This window comes from Mustela nivalis (genome assembly GCF_964662115.1).
Source record: "Mustela nivalis genome assembly, chromosome: 8".
Lineage (NCBI taxonomy): Eukaryota > Metazoa > Chordata > Mammalia > Carnivora > Mustelidae > Mustela > Mustela nivalis.
This window is the reverse complement of record NC_139027.1, coordinates 57,593,809-57,612,755: the sequence shown is the minus strand read 5'-3', so window position 1 is coordinate 57,612,755 and position 18,947 is coordinate 57,593,809. Positions and strand designations below refer to the sequence as shown.

The following is an 18,947-nucleotide window of genomic DNA, read 5'->3' as shown; positions in this document are numbered from 1 at the left end:
TCCACACATGTTTACCGGGCGTCAAACACTGAGGAGACACTGAGGAGATGGACAGGGACCCCTGGAGGAGACATACGCTCCAGAAACCCAGCACTGGTGGTGAGGGAAGATAGACCTAAATAAAATAACCACACCCTTCAGTGCACAATTAGAGTCAGGGAGGAGAACACCTGAAGAAGGCAAGAGAAGTTATAACAAAGAATCTGCCCTAGACTGGGAGTTGAGAAAGACTTTCTTGAAGAAATAATGCTAGGGGCAGAAGGAGGCAGTGTGAACCAGAGGAAGGGGTGGGGCAGTGGGAAGGGGAGGTGGCAGGAGGAGCATGTGCAAGAGCCCCGGGGTAGGAGGGAATCTTCCCAGTTCTGAAAGAAGGCACACGTGGGGCCAGGGAACAGAGAAGGGCAGATGATGCTGTTAGACCAGGCAGGGCTTGTTAACCAGGCTAAGGGTCTGGGAAGCTCAGGAAAGTTTAAGTGGGGTTTGTGAGCCTGTGAATAGGGGGTGGAGACATGTTCTTGCTGGTTGCCATTGGAGGGTGGATTGGGCAGCGGGGGGTGGGGGGGAGCAGCAGCATTGTTGATGGGTGGAACCCCAGTTAGTGGGCTATGGCATTTGTCCTGGCAAGAGCAGTCAGAGGCTTGCGGGAGCCTAGCATGTGTCTGAATCCTTTTACAACTACAAACAGAGCATAACTCTTTCTTCTACTGGCTTCCAGATGCCCGTTCACCATGCCAGGCTTATTGCATCAGTTCCCCTGGGGGAGCTTCCTGGGTTCCTGCACACATCGATTCTTATTTACAAAGTCTCAGGAGTGCCCAAGAATTTGAAGTCTTAAAGCTTGGCATACACATACAGATGTGTATCTGTATTTTTTCTACTTTCTCCACAAAGATTTACCTGGAAAGATGGTGTGGAACCCTGAACCTAGCACTAAGTGTTATTTCTGTTCGGCCACTCCTAACAGCATGACCTGAATCAAATGGCTTCACCTCAAGAGACTTCATCTGAGTCTCAGTTTCACTATCTATAAAATGGGCATGACTGTTTTCTTCTAGTGTGCTTCATGGGGTTGTTTTGAGGATCTAATGAGATAAAGAATTTGAAGGCATAACAAAAATACCTGATATTCTTTATCCACAAACAAACAATAGTTTTCATTGTCGGAAAAAGCACGCACCTTTATTATGTGGTATTATCGTCCTTTTAAATCTTGGCTCCGATGGACAAGTGAGGCTTTGGTTCCATGTGCCCCCTCCCAATTCCCTGAGGTGGGTGTTCTCCTCCTTCCCTCCTTCCCTCCTTCCCTGATTGTTTTCTTCCTTCTAGGCACTAGCGACCATTTCCCCACCCACCCCCCTGCACTTGCTCACGCACTCCTCACACAGTGGCTAGTGTTGACAGCTCCCGCAGCCTTTGGCTACACATGAATTAATGTTTGCTATGTGCCACCAATTGAACTACGCTCTCTACACATATTATCAAAAATTGTCCTATGAGGGGGCGCCTGGGTGGCTCAGTGGGTTAAAGCCTCTGCCTTCGGCTCAGGTCATGATCCCAGGGTCCTGGGATCGAGCCCCGCATCAGGCTCTCTGCTCCGCAGGGAGCCTGCTTCCTCCTCTCTCTGCCTGCCTCTCTGCCTACTTGTGACCTCTCTCTCTGTCAAATAAATAAAATCTTAAAAAAAAAAAAAATTGTCCTGTGAGGTACCTGGGTGGCTCAGTCAATTAGGCATGCAACTCTGGATTTCAGCTCAGGTCATGATCTCAGGGTCATAAGATGGAACCCCAAATCATTATCACGAGTCTGCTTGAGATGCTCTCTCCTTCTTCTGCTGCCCCCCCAACTCATGTGCATGCACACTCTCTCCCCTGCTCTCTAAATAAATAAATAAATAAAATCTTAAAAAAAAAAAATTGTCCCTCTTATCCCCTTTTAAGAGGTGAGGAAACTGAGCCTTAAAGAGGTTACATAACTTACCAGAGGTCATGTGGCCAGGAAAGAAAAGGGCTATTTGAACTCATTGACCACTCTGTTTAATCATCCTTTACGGGAGCAGAGAGTTTCCGTCCTCCCTGGGGTGTGGCTCTCAGAGCCAGCATGGCCTTATTCCCACTTCCTATCTGACTTCTTAATCTCTCATCCTAGAGGTCTGAGCATCAGGATCAAACTTCACCTTCACCTTTCCTCCCGAGGAACAAGATACCATCAGGTAACAGTCACTCTTGGGGTAAGTGTGTGGACCAATCTTGAGCCTCATGAAGTTATGGAAATGCTCATAAGATCATGAGCCTCCCCAGGGCAAGGACCCTCTCTCATTCATTTTTTAAAAATATTTTATTTATTTATTTGACACAGAGAGAGAGAGAAAACCCAAGCATGGGGAGCAGGACAGGGAGAAGCAAGCTTCCCACTGAGCATGTCAGGCTTGATACCAGGATCCTGGGATCATGACCTGAGCTGACAGCAGATGCTTAACTAGCTGAGCCACCCAGGAGTCCCTCTTATTTATTTTGTGTAATTGGCACAAAGTAGGTGCTTGGCACAGTCTGTTGATGGACAAAGCATTGGCAAGATAACTCAGTCAATTAGGCATGCAAGGGTGTGGGAGGGGGACCACTGATCAGTCTAGTGCTGGCTTCTCATACCCTGCTTTGAATCGGAGCAATAAAGATGCTAATTTAGAAGGTGAGTGGTGCTTTATAGTCTCTGTGCTGCATCAACACTGCGATGTTCATTTCCCCCACGAGGAGATGTTTTTTTATCACCATTTGAAGGAAGACAAAACTGAGTCTTGGGAGGCTAAGTAACTTGCAGTGCTGCAGAGTGATTTGTGAGCCCTGGCACTGAAGTTGGGCAGATGTGTTTGAGGCTTCCAATAACTAGTACGATGTGGCCATGTGGCGCAGAATGAGGTGCATACGCTCTGGAAACCATACCCTCCCCATAAGGAAAATGGAGATGGTGATAGCACTATTTACACTCGATTTTCTAGAAGATTAAATGAGATCATGCCTAAAAGGGCCAGGCACCACCTAGTAAGTGCTCAGCAACTACCTGCTCTTAGCAGGGTTATAGAGCTGGTGAGCTCTGGGCACCTGACTTTAGCCGAAATGTCTTTGCCCCCCTTTGAAGTCTCTAGTCACAACATTTATATTGAACAAACACAGGGCAGAATATTTCAAAAGACTTTATGACACTATTTTCCTAAAGAGTTAGCTTTACACTGATCATAACCAAAAGTAGTACCTTTAGGAAGGGGCAGGAAGAAAAACTGGAGGTGTCTTTGACAAACTTGGGTCATTATTTTGTACCTAAGAAAGGATGATCCCTGCTGCTTGTAATTACAGTGTCTGGCCCAGTGGCTCTGGCTGATTTCCATAGTTCCCTGAGGCATCACGGCAGAATAGAATATTACTCATTTATTCAAAATACATTTATTGGGCACCTCCTAGGGGTTAGCCACCATGCTTGGAGGGGTGAAATGGTGAGCAGAAGAGGCCAAGTCTGTGACTGCATGAGGAGCACAGTCTAGTGGGAACTCTGGAGGGGCTGTCCTTCGGCCTGGAGAGTCTTGGTACCTAAGGAGCCCCACCCCTCGTGCAACATGAAACTATCAGGTCAGGTGACCAAGGTCTGTTATGATCCATTTTCTCTTAGTGAATGTTGTGACTGTTTCTTCTTAGAGGAAAAAGAGGCAAGAACTGGTCCTAGAAATAAAGTCCAAAAGGAGAAATCCTTCTTGGGTGGTGTTCTAGAACCCATGAAGACATCCCCGGATGGCAGATGTCCTCTAGCTGGAAGGAGAATCCCTTGACTTATCCCTACTTAACTGGATTGTCTATCCTCTTAAATGCTATCCCAAAAGATGTGTATTCTTGGCTGAATGGGCCAGAGAAGGGAGCCCCTTTGATTTCCTTTGGTGAGAATTATCTCCTTTCAATGTTGATACACAGAAAGAGGGTCCCTTCCTAGAGAGTTTTTTTTTTTTTTTTAAAGATTTATTTGACAAAGAGATAGAGGATGCACTAGCAGGGGGAATGGGAGAGGGAAAAGCAGGCTCCCTATTGAGTAGGGAGCCTGATGTGGGGCTTGATCCCAGGACCCTGGGATCATGACCTGAGCCAAAGGCAGATGCTTAACCAACTGAGCCACCCAGGTGCCCCTCCTAGAGAGTTCTTAATTATCCAGATTAACAACTGGAAACATAAAATAACATTTATAAGAGAGGCTAAACAACATTTATCGTCTTAGACTCAAAGATCCTCAAACGGAGCCAACCAGAGCTAACCAACAGTTTGTAAAGGTAGCAGCCCAGCTTCTGCCTTTGAGGAGCTCCAGAGAGAGAGGGCAGGGAGTCAGTGATGAGCTGGCAGAACTCACAGAGTAGAAGAAATGGTCCCATGTCCACAGGGATGGAAAGGCAGGAGAATGGGGTTTCCACTGGTCCTGCAGGGTGAGTGGGATTCTAAAACACAGCAAGCAGAATGGAAGAGGGAGCAGCTATGCGTGAAGGGAAGCAGGACCTTTTGACCGACAAAGCCAGAGAGAGAGAGAGAGTTGAACAGATAAAGCATCTTGGCCAACACAGGGAGCTGAAGCCATTAAGGGGTGCATGAGGGCTGGGGGCTCTGGAGGTGGGGGTACAGTTTTGCTGGCATGTTGCATTTTTTGGCAAGGTAGCATTGGAGTTGGAGCTTGACTGACTGGTACGGTGCAGGACAAGGGGTGCCCTTTGTGGAGATGGAGTGGTACAGGCAAAGCATGGTGTCCAACCAGCAGCAACCAGTATCATCTGGGAACTTGTAAGGAAAGCAAATTCTCCACCCACCCCAAATGTATTAATTCAGGAGCTCTGGCAGTGAGGGACCCAGCTGGCTAGTGTTAACAAGTCCTCCAGGTGATTTTGATGACTACTCTAGGGCAGTCAATGTGCTGAAAGCCTCTTAGGGAACTGGACAGGCATGGCATCTGATTGCAGGGTCCTAAACACCGGATTCTAGAATTAGGGCATTTTTTGCTTACCATGGAAAAGCTACTGGAAGTTTTTGAACGAGAGTCATTTAGTCCTACCTTCTTTCTTGCAACCAGTATTTCGAGAGCACCCCCCTGGTGCCTGGCCCCACAAAGGGCACAGGGACCCCACGGTAGACACACCCACCTTAGCTCAGAGCAGTGTTTTAAATACAAGCTTATCTGGAGACAAGATTGCTATTGTCTCTTTTTTTAAAAATCTGATTTATGAAAGGAAGGATACACCTATTATGCTCTCCAGAAACAACTGTGCTGCTTGTCTGTGCCATCCAAAGTCACTCAGGCAGGCATTCACTCAAGTCTTGAACACTAGTGATGTTAACTGATGAAGGCAAATCTGGCACCGGCACAAAATGGAAAGGGTGGGGTCTGGAGGAGAAGGTGTTTTCTTTCAGGTCTCTGTGGCCTGCCTGAGGATGGCTGTTTTCTCTGTTCTCAGATGGACCTCGCAGACTTTGACTTTCCCCACGTGAGGGGTCAATTAGCTCCAGGTGTTTCTGTGTGTCCCTCCCAGCCCCAAGAGGCTGTGGGCTAGGAGGCTGGGTTGGAGGAGAGGGGAAGAGGATCAAAGAGGCAGGCTGTGGGAGGTTCTCTCCTGATCTCCCACACCCGTACTGCTGCAGCTCCACGAAATTGGAGCATGATTTCAAAGACGGATAGGTCTCCCATCTGAGTTCAATGAAACCAGCCAGTGTGCTCTTCTGGGAGGCCAAATGTCCTCAGGATGGCTCTTGGCCCTCTTTTGGGTTTGGACAAGGGACCAAACAGGGGATGAGGATAGAGAGGCCGGACCACCTCCCCGGTCCCCATCTCTGAGCCCCTGGCTTCTCTGGGGGTTCTTTCAGGCAGGTTGAGCTTGGTGGCCTGACCGGGAGAGATGAGTTCAGGCCAGTGATGGTCCCATCTGGCAGCAGAGGACGGGATTTGGAGGCGTCTCAGGGCTGTTCCAGTCTGAGCCCGGCTCCCTGACCTTTAAGAAGACAGAGGTGGGTTTCTGATGTGCCCCAGCCGCTGTGTCTCCCACAATTCACACCTTGTCAGGACCCCCAAAAGAGGCCAGTTTCCTCTCCAACCCCAACAGAACGAGTGTTTCCTTCTTCCTCTGAACAATCCCCAGCTCACACTAGATCTGATGCAGAGGAAAGGAGCGGAAGAGGGACACAGAGAAATCTGTCCCTGTCCAGCATCGTGCTGCCAACCCTGCATCCATTTTCCCCGTCCTGTGTTAGACCCAAGCAGCCTGACCCTCGTGAGCCCCCTCTCCTCGCTTGCTCCCTGGGAACTGCGTGCAGGAGCCCCGCATCTCAGAGAGCAAGTGCCACTTTAACAAATCTGTAGGCAGCGCACCGTCATTGTACCATGGGTCTTATTTTAAACTAATTACATTATGGAGGGGTGGGTGGGAGGGAGGAGAGGGGGTAATGATAATCGGGGACTTTTTTTTTTAAAGACCTAGTTTCAAAAACCTCAGACTTAATTTAGTAAATTTCAATTACAAGAGGAGTTACTAAGCTGGAGATCATTTGCATTCTATCCTTAATTACACTTCATTTGTACCCGAGATCATCAATAGAGATTCTTGGGAATGTATACCCAGAATAAGTGATTGATCCTAATGAGGCCTTTGTTCTCCCCAAGCCTCCCTTATGAAGCTATTTCCTCCCTGGTGGAGAGGCACAGAGTTTGCCAAACCGGGTAGAGACATCTTAAATTAGAAATGGAGCCTGTGAAGAAATCAAGAGGTTTCAAACTGGCTTTACCACCAGAGAGAAAAGGCCACGCTCAACCTCCATCTCCCTACGAGCTCTTTATCAGGGTCGAGTTACTCTCCCCTGGAAGGCACTAGCTCTGCTGGGCTGTTGGGGATGGTTTCCCTTGGCATCAGCCACAGACGTCCATCTTTATTAGCTGGCAGTTCAGGAAATAGCCTTTTGAGGCCTTCCTCCTGCCAATAACGGACACTGTCATACATCTTCCTGGTTCTGCTTTTCCTGCCTCCCCTAAAGAACGACCCAGGGACCACGGGGTCTTTACTGGAAAACCTTCCCAAGGTCATTAGTTCTGAAAAAGTGGTGAGTCCGCAGGAACTATGGGAGTATGTGTACGTGTGGGAGGTAATGTCCATTTTGTAGAAGGAGACAGATGTCAGGGGGCAGTTAGGAAAAGGGGAAAGTGAATAAAAAATCTCCTACCTAAATCCTGCTCATGTCCGCTCTTCCTACATACGGCCCCTCCCACCCTACGGGCTTTGCAAAGCCTTGTTCACCTATTACCTCACAGGTAAGAGAAAAATGGCTTCATTCTGCAAATGAGGAGACTGAGGCCCAGAGAGGTTAAGTGACCTGCCCAAAGTCTGTCAGCTGGGGGATGACAGAGTGGGGATTTAAGTTCAGGTCTCTGAATCAGGTGCTCCTTCCATTACCCCAAACCACTTCCCATGGACTGCCAGTACCTCAACATTTACTTCATTTGTGGAGGTCAGGGTCTGCATTCCCCCGCAGTGTGTTACCCCATTGAAACTCTATTTCTAAATCCGTATAATTAAGAACTACGGATTATTTCTAAATCCGTATATTTGTTTCAGAGGCATCCAGAGAGTGACCTCACTTCACTTGGCTCTGGAGGTGTGTCTGTTTGGTGGAGAATGGTGGAGGGGGTCACGAGGGAGGGGAAGGAGTAACCAGCAGGGAATTTCCCCATTTTTCCACTGGATAAGGCCAAAGCCCAGGGAGCTGGAGACAAATCCATGATTCTCCTGGCATCCTGAACATTTGCCAAATCCCTGCTCTTTGCTCTCATTATTCTTCTGGGGTGGTTTCCAACTGTGGAGGAGTGTAGCCTGTGGAAGTGTTTGCGTCGGGGTGGGAGTAGCAGGACAGATGCTGGGAGGGGGATGTTTATATGATTAGGCCAGCCAAGGCTTGGGGTCCCAGGGGCTGGTCCTGAGTAAGACGTGTCCTCTGAGCTAGAGCCGTGTTTATCTTTTCTAGAACCTCCTGGATGTGGTGGCTTCCTCCACAATAGCTGGCTACCCCCGACGGAATAACCCCGGGAAGTCACTTACCCTCCCCAAGAATCCAATACCAATATCCAATATCCAATACCAAAGTACCAATATCCACTCCCTGGACTATTCTGAATCTTAAATTAACTATGTAAAATAAGTAGCAAATGGTTTTAAGTAGCAGAGGTTTTTAAGGCAGTTCAGAAGTGGAACAGTAAAGAAAGGGGACGGTTTGGTCCACGAAGCATTAACAAGGAGCAGGAGTGGGTTCAGTGATGAAACAGCTTGCAAGTACTTTTGTAAACACCCCATATGCTTGCTGGCTCTAGGCAAGCACTGAGAAACTAGTTTGAAAAGCATAGAAGTCATAAAATAGCACCAGTGTTTTTTGTGGGTTTTTTTTTTTTTTTTTTTTTTTTGTTAGTGTGAGCAAAAATATTCAAGCAGACAAACCCAAGCCAATCTTCTGGGACGAAGACTCTAAATATTACTTGTGAGTCACCCCAGCTTCCTTCCAAGAGAAAGACTCCCCCATGCCCTCACTCAACACCCCCATCTGTGACGCATTAGGATTGTAGCTTTTCAGCTTCTCCTACCAAAACCCTAGTCCTTCATCGTGGGCATGAGGACAGCCCTGTGCACGGGAACGTGTTTCCTCATTTCAGTCCCCCTCCTGTCTAAAGCCAGTTTCCCGCAAAAAAAAAAAAAAAAAAAAAAAAAAAAACCTCATCAAAAGAGCAGGGTGCGCACCAAGCCCCGAAGCTGACGCTAGATGGCGCTAGACCCCACGTTATCCGGGCAGTTCGCCCTAACACTGCACCCTTTTCTGGACAAGTGTTTCTGCGGTGAGGTCGTCTCCTACCCAGAGACCCGGGGGTACTGCAGTTTATACTATGAGCATAAAGCGCCACCATGAGATAGCCCCTGGCTTTGCTGCTAACTGGGACCGCAGCCCCGGAGTGGCTGCAGAAGGCAGTTGACCTGAGGCTGGAGACCCAGCATTTGCTAAACTATAAATAACATTAGGAATAAGTAACCCTTTTCCACTTCTGTTCTGCCCAGAGGAGCCGGAAGAAGACCTTTCTCCCTTTAGATGAGGGGGTGGAGGAGTGCCAGGTCCCTGAGGCTCCTTTGTGAGAACTGCTCAGCCTCTGCCCTTCCCTCTGGGGCAGAGCAGAGGACTTTTGTCCTGACCAAAGGCCATTTCTTTCCAGGCCCTGCCCTCTCCAGAGGGAGAGCAGCTTCAGTGCTCCTGGGGAGCTGAGTTGTGGGTTTATTTTCTGTCTGGAGATTGGGGCTGAGTGAGGTTGCCTTTAAATGTTCATTTCCATTGTACTGAGAGTACACCCTCATTTATATTGAGAGCATACTGGGACCCTTACTGCTGCAATCCCAAAGCTCTTGTGAATAATAATGGGAAGTGACAGTTATAAAGCAATTTCCAGTTTTTTAAGCATTAGGAGCTCTCTTTGTACCTGAAGAGGCAGGTGACTTGCAGTTTGTGTTTGCAGATAAAGCGACTGGCACTCCTGGGTCTTGTTGGAACCATAGGCACTGATGTTGTCTCTTTGAAATTATGATGATCATTGTTGTTTATTATCATTTCCACTGTTATGTTTCCTTTGATGCCCAAACAGAACACTTGCTTAAATACAGCTTTTGGCTAATGGGTTTCCTAGATGATACCATCTAGGCAAAGAAAGGCTGAAGGTGGAGACCCACAGAAGGGAGAGGAATGCCTGAGCAGACCCTTGACTTCTGGGCCCCAGGGGAGTTTTTCCCATCCTGGGAGGCTGGGCTTTGCAGAGTCAGAGGGCAGGTGCATTGGCAATGCGGCTGAGATGACTAGAGAGTCCCCCTCAATCAGCCAATCAGCACATTGTACACACCTACCATATAGAAAGAAATGGTGTGCTTCGGTGAGGTCACAAAGACCTTCAGTCTTTGCCTCAAAGGCTTTCTGGCTCAATGACATTGGGGCAAGGATAATATACACAAATAGAAAAGTCCTATCAAGAGTCCAGAAACCCAAAATCAGAACTTGGTTGTGCAGAGCTTCCCTTTAGAGCAATGAGGGGGCACTGGGAGGAGGTGGGAAGAAGGGACCTGGGTCAATATTCAGTATTCCTGGTGGCTTTCCGCAGGGAAAGCCACCATCTGCGTAAGAAGGGGCTTGCCCCTTGTCATGTCTGGCCTGGAGATGATTTGCTGTGGTCAAAGTGGAATCAAAGGCCCAGAGTGTCTGGGTGATGGTTTGTGCCTACTGAAGGCTTGTGCTGTGGCCCAGGAAATCATCTCGAGGCAGGCAAATCTTCCACCCTCTAGTCCTCCTCACCACAAGGTTCTGTTCCCCAGGTCCTCAGAGATGGGGACCAAGTTCTAGGCCCATCACCCCTACTTCCACTGAGCCACCAAATCCTGGCGACTGAGCTCCTGACTTTCCCCCTTTCTCCTACTCCCCAACCACCACAACAGTTCAGGTCCTCCTCATACCTCCCCCAAAAGGCTTTTCTTTTCAAAATAAACAATAGTATTTTTATAGGAAATAAATGCACACGGAAGTAAAAACACACACATAAATCCAACAAAAGGATATATAGTAAAGAGTAAGTTTCCCTTCTGCCCCCAGGTTCCAGCTTTCTAGATCCTTACCCAGGGTCAGCACTGATCCCTACCCTCCAGGCCCTTCTCTCTCTACCCACCCAAGCTGCTTCCACCCACCCTATTCTGGTTTCCAGAAGTGCATTTTTTTTTCAGAGCTCAAATATCCTGTGATTCCTCATTGTCCTCAGGGTTTGCAAAAATGCAAACTTGATCAGGCTTTACAGACATCTCCAGCCTTGTCACCATCCAGATGCCACTCACCAGCTCTGTTCCAGCCAGGCCTAGCCACTTGCAGTGGCGTATTATAACCCAGAGTAATCTTTAAAATAATTTTTAATTGACTTTTTCGAGTAGATAACATGTTCACACATACACACTCCCCCAAAGATAACCGTAGTTGAATCATGTCATGTGTTCCCATCTAGATCATTTTTATTGCATAGTCAATAGAATACAACTATGTCCTCCATTTTTTTTTACCCAAATGATAACGAGCAATTCACACTTTCTACATCTGCTTTATAAAAATTCAATAATAATATCCCAGGAACCTTTCCATGGCAATACATGATGAGCTTCTCCATTGATTTCATATCTCTGCGGTATTCAGCTGCGCAGGGACCCCGCATAGTAACAATGTTTTGTGGGCCAGCCAGTCTCGGTGGCCACCACTCAGCTCTCTGTTGCAGAACAAAAGAAGCCACAGATAGTGTTCACACAAAGGGGCGTGGCTGTGTTCCAATAAAACTTTACTTGTGAGCGCCAATATTTGAAATATATGTGATGTTTATGTGTCACACACAAAAATATCATTCTTCTTTTGATTTTTTTTGAGCCGTTTAAAGATGTTGAAACCGTTCTTGGCCACAGGCCCTACGAAAGCAGGCTGAGGGCCACTTGGGCCCATTTGTCAACCCCTGAGGTATTTAACCAATTCTCTATTCATAAGCATTTAAGTCCTTTCTAATCTTTTGCTGCAATTTCTAATCGTCAGCATATGTTACTTCACATGCAGAGCAAATACATCTACCTGTAGGGAAAACTCTAGGACGCGGGATTGCTTTGTCAGAAGACATAGGCGCTTACTTTGATAAATACTGCTACGTTGCCTTCGAGGGGCTATCGAGCTGACGTGTCCCCAGCAATGTGTGGGATCGTCTGTGTCCTCGCAGCAAACTGTGTGTTTTCACACGCAGCTTTCTGCCAGTCTGGTGGGTTTAATAAAAACACAAACAGTGGGGCACCTGGGTGGCTTAGTGGATTAAAGCCTCTGCCTTCGGCTAGGGTCAGGATCTCAGGTCCTGGGATGGAGCCTCACATTCGGCTCTCTGCTCGGCGGGGAGCCTGCTTATGATCTCTCTCTCTCTCTCTCTGTGTGTGTTAAATAAATAAATAAAATCCTAAAAAAAAAAAAAACCCACAAACAGCATCTTAGCACTTAACAATGTGCATTGTTCTTACCATGATGGTGGTTGGACATCTTTTCCTACTTTTAACAGCCCTTTATATCTTTTTTTTTTTTTTTTTTCCTGTGAGGGATCTTTTCATATCCTTTGCTCATGCTTTCACTGGTCTTTCTTCAGAGATTTGTCCATGTAGCTTTATGATTTCAGGAGATTCACCCTTTGCTGAACAGCATGCATTCTTTTCATTTGTTTTTTTTACTTTGTTTATGTGCATTTCCTTTGTTTGTTTGGCATGCACAAGCTGCAAACATTTTTGTTTGTTTTTACTTTTATTGGCACATTTATCAATTTGTTACTTTCTAGCTTGTAATTGGGAAGGATTTTCACACTCTAAGATTGTAAAAGAATTCTCCCACATTTTCTCTTGGTACTTTTGTGGTTGGTTGGTCGGTTGGTTGGTTGGTTGTTTGGTTTACATGTAAATGTTTAATCCATTCGGAGTTTATTCTAGTAGATCCTGTGATGTACGGCTCCAGCTCAATTTTGTTTCCAGTTGGCTGTCCGGGGAATCTCGACACCACTTACCAGCTAGTCACTGGGTTTGGTAGGCAGCCTTTCTCATACATGAAATACATTTATATTCTTCTGAAGCTGTTCTACTGATCTATCTGTATATACACTAATACTATGAAGTGTTTAATCATCCAAGTGCTATAAGCCTTTTTTATATTTGGTGATCTAGGCCAGAAAGTCTCAACCTTGGCACTCTTAACATCTGCCAGATAAGCTTTTTCTTGGTGAGGGCTATCCAGTGCCTTCTAAGATATTTAAGAGCATCCCTGGTCTATACCCATTAGATGCCAGTCATAGGTGTGCACACATACAGAGTTAAGATAAGAAAGGAAGGAAGGAAGGAAGGCTTCCAGATGTTGCCAAACTTCTCATGGGGGACAAAATCACCTCTGTTGAGAACCACTGGTCTAGGTTGCTTTTAGCTTTTTCATGGCTTCTTGTTTATTCTTACTTATTTCATCACTGTGTGTTTGCACTGTTTCCTCTACCTAGAATGTCCTTCTCCTCCTCACTGCCACATCAGAGTTCATCTTAGACACTGCCTCCAGGAAGCCTTCTTGGATGACTCTGCTCCATCCTGTGCTCCCTAAACTCAGGTGCTGACCCCCATCATTCTCTATGAAAATGAGCCATCTGCCTGTCTCTCACCCCTGACCAGGGTGTCAGCTATGAGAATATAAGGGTTTTGTTAATCTCTTTTTTATCTCTGGCCTCTGTCACTGAGCCTGGCACAGGGCAGGTGTTCTATCAGTCTCATTGGGTCAAAAGGTAAGCAGGTATTTCTGTTACCCACTTCTTACCAAGAGTCATGAATCCAGTTGAAGACATATGTGAAAGATGGGACCTCAACTGTTACCCAGAGTGAAGCCCTGGTGTTGAGAAGTAGCAGGGTGTGGGGAGAGTCTTGCTCATGTAAAGTGTCTACTGTGTGCCAGGCCAGGAAGTAGATGAAGTGGACGCCATCTCCTGTTTAATATCCTGCAGCGTAGTCTGAGGAGCAGGAAAAGGAGAGCTGTGGAAGCCCGAAGGGCCTGAGTCATTCGTTCCTGGGAAAAGCTGGATAAATGGTGTCTTCAGCATGAGTTCAGATGTCAAACTCTCAACTCCATTCACTTAACCTCTGTAAGCCTCAGTTTCCCCATTAGCATGGGGATACTAGTCGCATCTACCTCAGAAGTCTCCTGTAAGAATGTACGGTGTTTCAACTGTACTGATGCATAACAAACATTCAGTATACAGTAGGCCCTTATTGTTTTTATTTTGTCTGCTAAGCTTGGACTTAGCTGGAATTTTTTTCTAGCTGGCAGTTGGTTTAAAAAATCTCTTGAGGCTACTATAGACCCAGGGAAGGATGGTTTTCAAGGGGTGGCTCCTTGCAAAGAGGTAGGGGATCCCTGGCAGGAGCCTCCCCGAGGAATCAGCAGTGTCCCCTTGAGCTGGTAGTTCCTATTTGACTGGTTCTCCCAGATCCCCCAACCCTGAGAGCCTTGGGGAGAGAAGAGGAAAAATGAAATAGTTACTCTGGGTATGGGCCAGGCTGTGTGTGAGAGAATGACGGTGTTAGGGGGCTTCTGATTGACTTTTCTCTGAGGCAAGGAGACCCCAGGATGACTGTGAGCCTCAGGGGGTAGGTAAAAAGTGCTCCCCCCGCCCCAAAAGTTAGCATCAAAAGCATTTACCCAAGATCTTAGATGAAGCAAGATAATTCAGATATGCATAGGAGGAAAGGATAGTAGTAAGTGGCATCTGTTAAATGCCAGACACTGTACCTTGACTGGTTGACACAGAGTTACATGCGCCATCCACACGTCTCCCTCTCTTAGAGTGAGTCTTCATCTGGTGATAGGTGGGGTATAGCTGTCATACCCAGCGCCACAGCTCCCAGTTTCAATTCTCTTATTAATTCCAGGCTTGTTTATCTCTAACTCCAAAGCCCTCTCCTATCAGCCATGCCATGCTCTGTGTAGGTTCGGCTGGGAGCCAGAAGAACACGCTCAGTCAGCCACATGTGGATGCAGGCCTTTTCCTCACTACCACTGGGGCGGGACAAGGGGCGGTCCAACATGGCCCCGGCAGCCTGGCCTGCACCCTCAGACCTCCTGCCCACAACGCCATAAAGAGCATACTTGTCCCCCGTGAAACTCTCTTCATCCAAGGAAGAACGCGTGCTCCTCTTCTGAAGGTCCTTGGATGCCTGCTGAGATGTTGTTGGTGAGTTTGCTCCGGTCTGAGTTACAACTCTCGGGAGGTAGCCCATGCCAGGCGGTAGGGTACCGAGGCCTCCTTTCAGAGGTATTTCCGAGAAGGGAAAATGGTGTCTCCCATTTATTCTCGCCTTTACTCCCATTTCCACCAGAGTCTTTGTCCAGGCTGTCTGTCACCCTATCCCCCAGAATCTACAACACTTTCAAGATGTCTCTGCTCCTGGCCTTACCTGCCTGTAATAGTGATCCATAATAAGAAATATATATCTGGTCTTTGTGCTCCCATGAACTTTACCTCATGAACACATCAGAGAGCATGTAAATGTCCTCAGAAAGGCCTACCCCCAATGAGTCTACCAACTGTCCTGGCTCCAAGTACCACTGCTCATCTCAGCTTTGATTTCATATTTATTTGTGTGATTATTGATTCATCTTTCCTTCTCTAGTCCATGAGGGCAAGCGGTGTCTTTTTTTTTCTTACAACTTATCCCCAGAGCTTAGCATAATGCCTGACATAGTAGATACTCAATATATATTTGAGTGAACAGCGAATGAAGGATAGCATAATTTAGTAGGTAAATATTTATGTGCCAGTGATTTTCTAAGTGTGTTATAAATATTTCAATCTTCCTAATGATCTATAGGAATGAGTAGTATTACCCCCATTTTACCTATGAGGAAATTCACTTATAATCTCATAACTATTAAGATCCAGGATTTGAACCCAGAGAGTCTGGCTCCAGAGCCTGAACATTTAATCACCATATTATTCTGGCCTGTGTTGTTGTCCCACGTTTTAGTAAATCCACAAATTTCATTTGGTGCTAGATTGTTATTATGTCATGCCTTGTTCTTCTTACTTGTGATGAATTGTACTCAACATGACATTGGAAAATTTCTGTGACAAAACGTTTTATCTGCCAGATAGGACTCCAGGAATACACATTCTACATTTTAGCAAACACCAATTGTACATATTGATCAAAATTCAGTGGCAAAGCAATGAAGAATGGACATCATAGCACGTGAGCTTGAGAACTGTTGGTGTGCTCGCTAATAACAAATGCTTGGTATCTTCAGTCATTCCATTCGCTTTTACAGGGTATGCATAAAAGTTTACCCACCTCTGTCCTGAGAAATTGTCTTCCTGGAGTTGGCAGTATGCTTCTTTTTTTTTTTTTTTTTTTTTTGACAAGCCTTTCATCCTGGGGAGAAGCAAGGTCTCCTATCCCTAATGCCCTCAGAACCCCTCTCTGTCCTCTGCAGTGGTCAAAATAATGTGGGCCCCTATCTCAAAGGGGATATCCATCCATCTCTTGTATTCATAGGTTTTGATTTCTTTTCAGCTGCCTTCCTGGTTCCTTTGTACTTTGCAAAACCATCCTTACCCCTTGCAGGAAAGTGCCGGGGACATGATTCAAGGCTTCCTTAGGTAACCTGCACTTTTTCACTTTTCTAGACAGAATTGGAAGTGGTCTACCACCACTGGAGATGATTTTAGCACCTGTGTCTTGGAGATTTGTCTGGCTCTTTTGCCAAGATCAGTCCATGCAAAACAGTGGACATCAGGGAGCTGGCCGTGTAGCCGGGGCTCTGGGGACTCACTTAGGATGGCTGAGCCAGATCCCATGTGAGCTCAGGCTACTCCTTCAAAACACCAAGCTGACCTGACATGTTGAACTTCTTTTGTTTGTTTCACCATAGCCCCCTGCCCAGATCCATCCCCTACCCTTTGTGCCCTTCCCTGGTTCCAGGTGGGTTTGGCCAGTGGGATTCACTGCAGACTGCAAAGGATCCAGGGATGGGAAGAGAGGGTGGTCTAGATATTTATCCTTCCTTTCTCATCCTGACTGACTGAGGTCCTGGCCATGGCTGGGGTCCTCTGTGACAGGGGAGCTCCAGTAAGAGCATTTCTTCCCCTTGCTTCCTTTAGGGCTAGGGGAGATAATGGCTCCCCACAGTGGCTAGTCCCTCTGTGGTACCTCATTACCTTTTGAGGTTCTTTTAATCTTGCCCACCTCCATCAACAATCCCTTCAATAAAGCCTCATCTTCTTAAGCCCTTTCAAGAGTGCCATCTTCCTGCTTGTACTCTGGAACTTTCTAGGTGCATCTTTACGGTTTTCTCAAAATGTATACAGTCCTTGACATTTCTGGAGTACTGCAGCAGCCTGGGCTGCCTCTCCCATGTTAGCTCATGCCATTTCCTGCATGTGGAGAATGCCTACACCACTCCAAGTACAACTCCTGTGCCTGTCAGACCCTGATTCCAGGCTCTCATTGGAGGGAACTAGAGTGAGGGGGGACGCCTCAGATGTTAGTGCCCATAATGCCCTCTTGGTCAGACCAGATCCTTATTATACTCAAGCTTTCTCACAGCCTCGCCCTCCCTCTACCTCCAGCCCCATTCATTCACCAGATCTTTCTGGGAGACCTGCAACGTGCAGACACACTGATCACACGGCTCTACCATCTGCTGTCCTATCAGCACTGCACTCGAATGATGTTCCTTTCTGGGTTTTGCAGTGGATGCTCCTGGGCAATGATTCACTTAAAAGCTACATTTGCTCACATTTAAAATCTTCAAATACCAGAGAAATACAAATCGTCTATCACTTCATTCCTGGGCCAGTCTTTCAAAGAAGCAAACCCAGTTGGAGGCAACCTCCTTAAGGCATCTTGTGCTTTCCTATTTTCTGACTGTGGGACACTTAGATTTTCTGGGCTCCAGCCCTCCCATGAGGTCCCCAAGGAACTGGACCTTGGCGACAGCCACCTGCATGGCTCTAGGTGTGGTGGTGCGAGGATCTGAATGACGTTGGCTCTTACAGGGGTTCTTGCTCAGACCCAGGACAGCGCTTCCCCGACAGTAGAGGGGCTGACTACCTCCGGGCCACACTGGGGACAGCTGCCAATGTGGATGATAGCAAACATGTTACTTGGTATTCAGCCTGCAAAGGTTAAAAGTATTTACTTATGTGACAGTGAAATTTTTTAAATGACTTAAATATCTACCAATAGGAAATAAGTAAGCTGGAGTACATATGTCATTACAGAATATTATACTGCCATTAAAAAGAATTTAATGGATCTATGTGTACTGAAATGGAAAGATGTTGAAAACATGACTACGTAAGAAAGAAACAGTTTCAGGATAGCAAATATAGTTGAATTCTGCGTTATAAAAATACTTGAAAGCTATATATGTTTTTTAAGAAGCCTAAATGTATATGTGTATGTGTGTGTGTTACATATATGTAAATTATAGAATAGAGATAAGAAAAATCTCTAGCAAGAGTAGTCACCTCTGGAGGCAGAAGTAAGAGAGGAAAAGATGTGATGAAGGCAGTCTTCTTCAAATCTGGGGAGGTGCTATGCTTCTGAACATTTGTATCTTTACAGTAAGAACAAATTCATAGATCAGATAATTAACTCCTTCTTCCCCCAAAGAAGAGAGACAAAGAAAGAAAGAACTATTATTAACACACAGGAAGGGAGGGAGGGGGGAGGGACAGTCACTGAAAGAGCTCTTTCATTTTTTCCTCTGTGTACTTCTGTATTCTCGAATTTGTGCAATAGGAACACACTTGCACATTTTTGGTGTAGCTATTTTTTATCATGCAAAGGCTCATTTATTTATTCAACAGCTAATATTTTTGTCTTCACTCAATGCTGAGCACCGTGTTCTACAAGGCTAGAACCCTAGCAGTATTCTGTGAGTCACATATTATCACCCCATCCCTCTTCTGAGGAACCTGGGGCCCAAAGACCAATTAGGTAATCTGCCCAATTGCCCATCTAGCTAACATATAACAGGGCTGAGATCCAAATAGAGATCTCAAACAGAGATCCTGATGGCAAAGCCCATGTTCTCACCTCCTGTACTCCACATGCCGGCCACTGTGGTAAGTACCAGCAGGAATGAGGCTTCCTGCCTTCATGTAAGTGGAACCTAGTGAAGAGGGGAAATTTGAGAGAAAGGTGAAAGAAATGAACAGACTGAGGAGAAGAAGCAGAAGCATTTACCGGAAAGAAGTGCTCACAGAAATAGCCCTCGTAAAGTTGAGTGACACCAGGAAGACAATCAGAGGTGGTTTGTTGTGCAGGAACACCCATAAACATTTTC

The 18,947-nt window shown here is 46.4% G+C and overlaps 1 protein-coding gene and 1 pseudogene across 2 annotated transcripts in view; both read left to right on the top strand.

The window, feature by feature from the left end:
- Positions 1-18,947, top strand: part of LOC309872474 (uncharacterized protein) — a 172,277-nt gene that overhangs the window by 72,961 nt on the left and 80,369 nt on the right. Inside the window, exon 3 of the mRNA XM_082746709.1 lies at positions 2,146-2,227. Coding sequence (XP_082602835.1) covers positions 2,146-2,227 — 82 coding nt within the window. The remainder of the gene's footprint in view (positions 1-2,145; positions 2,228-18,947) is intronic.
- The window catches only part of LOC309872473 (large ribosomal subunit protein eL19 pseudogene), an 84,526-nt pseudogene continuing 79,973 nt past the window's right edge, over positions 14,395-18,947 (top strand). The window contains exon 1 of the transcript XR_014316518.1: positions 14,395-14,829. The product of XR_014316518.1 is annotated as a large ribosomal subunit protein eL19 pseudogene (transcript). The remainder of the gene's footprint in view (positions 14,830-18,947) is intronic.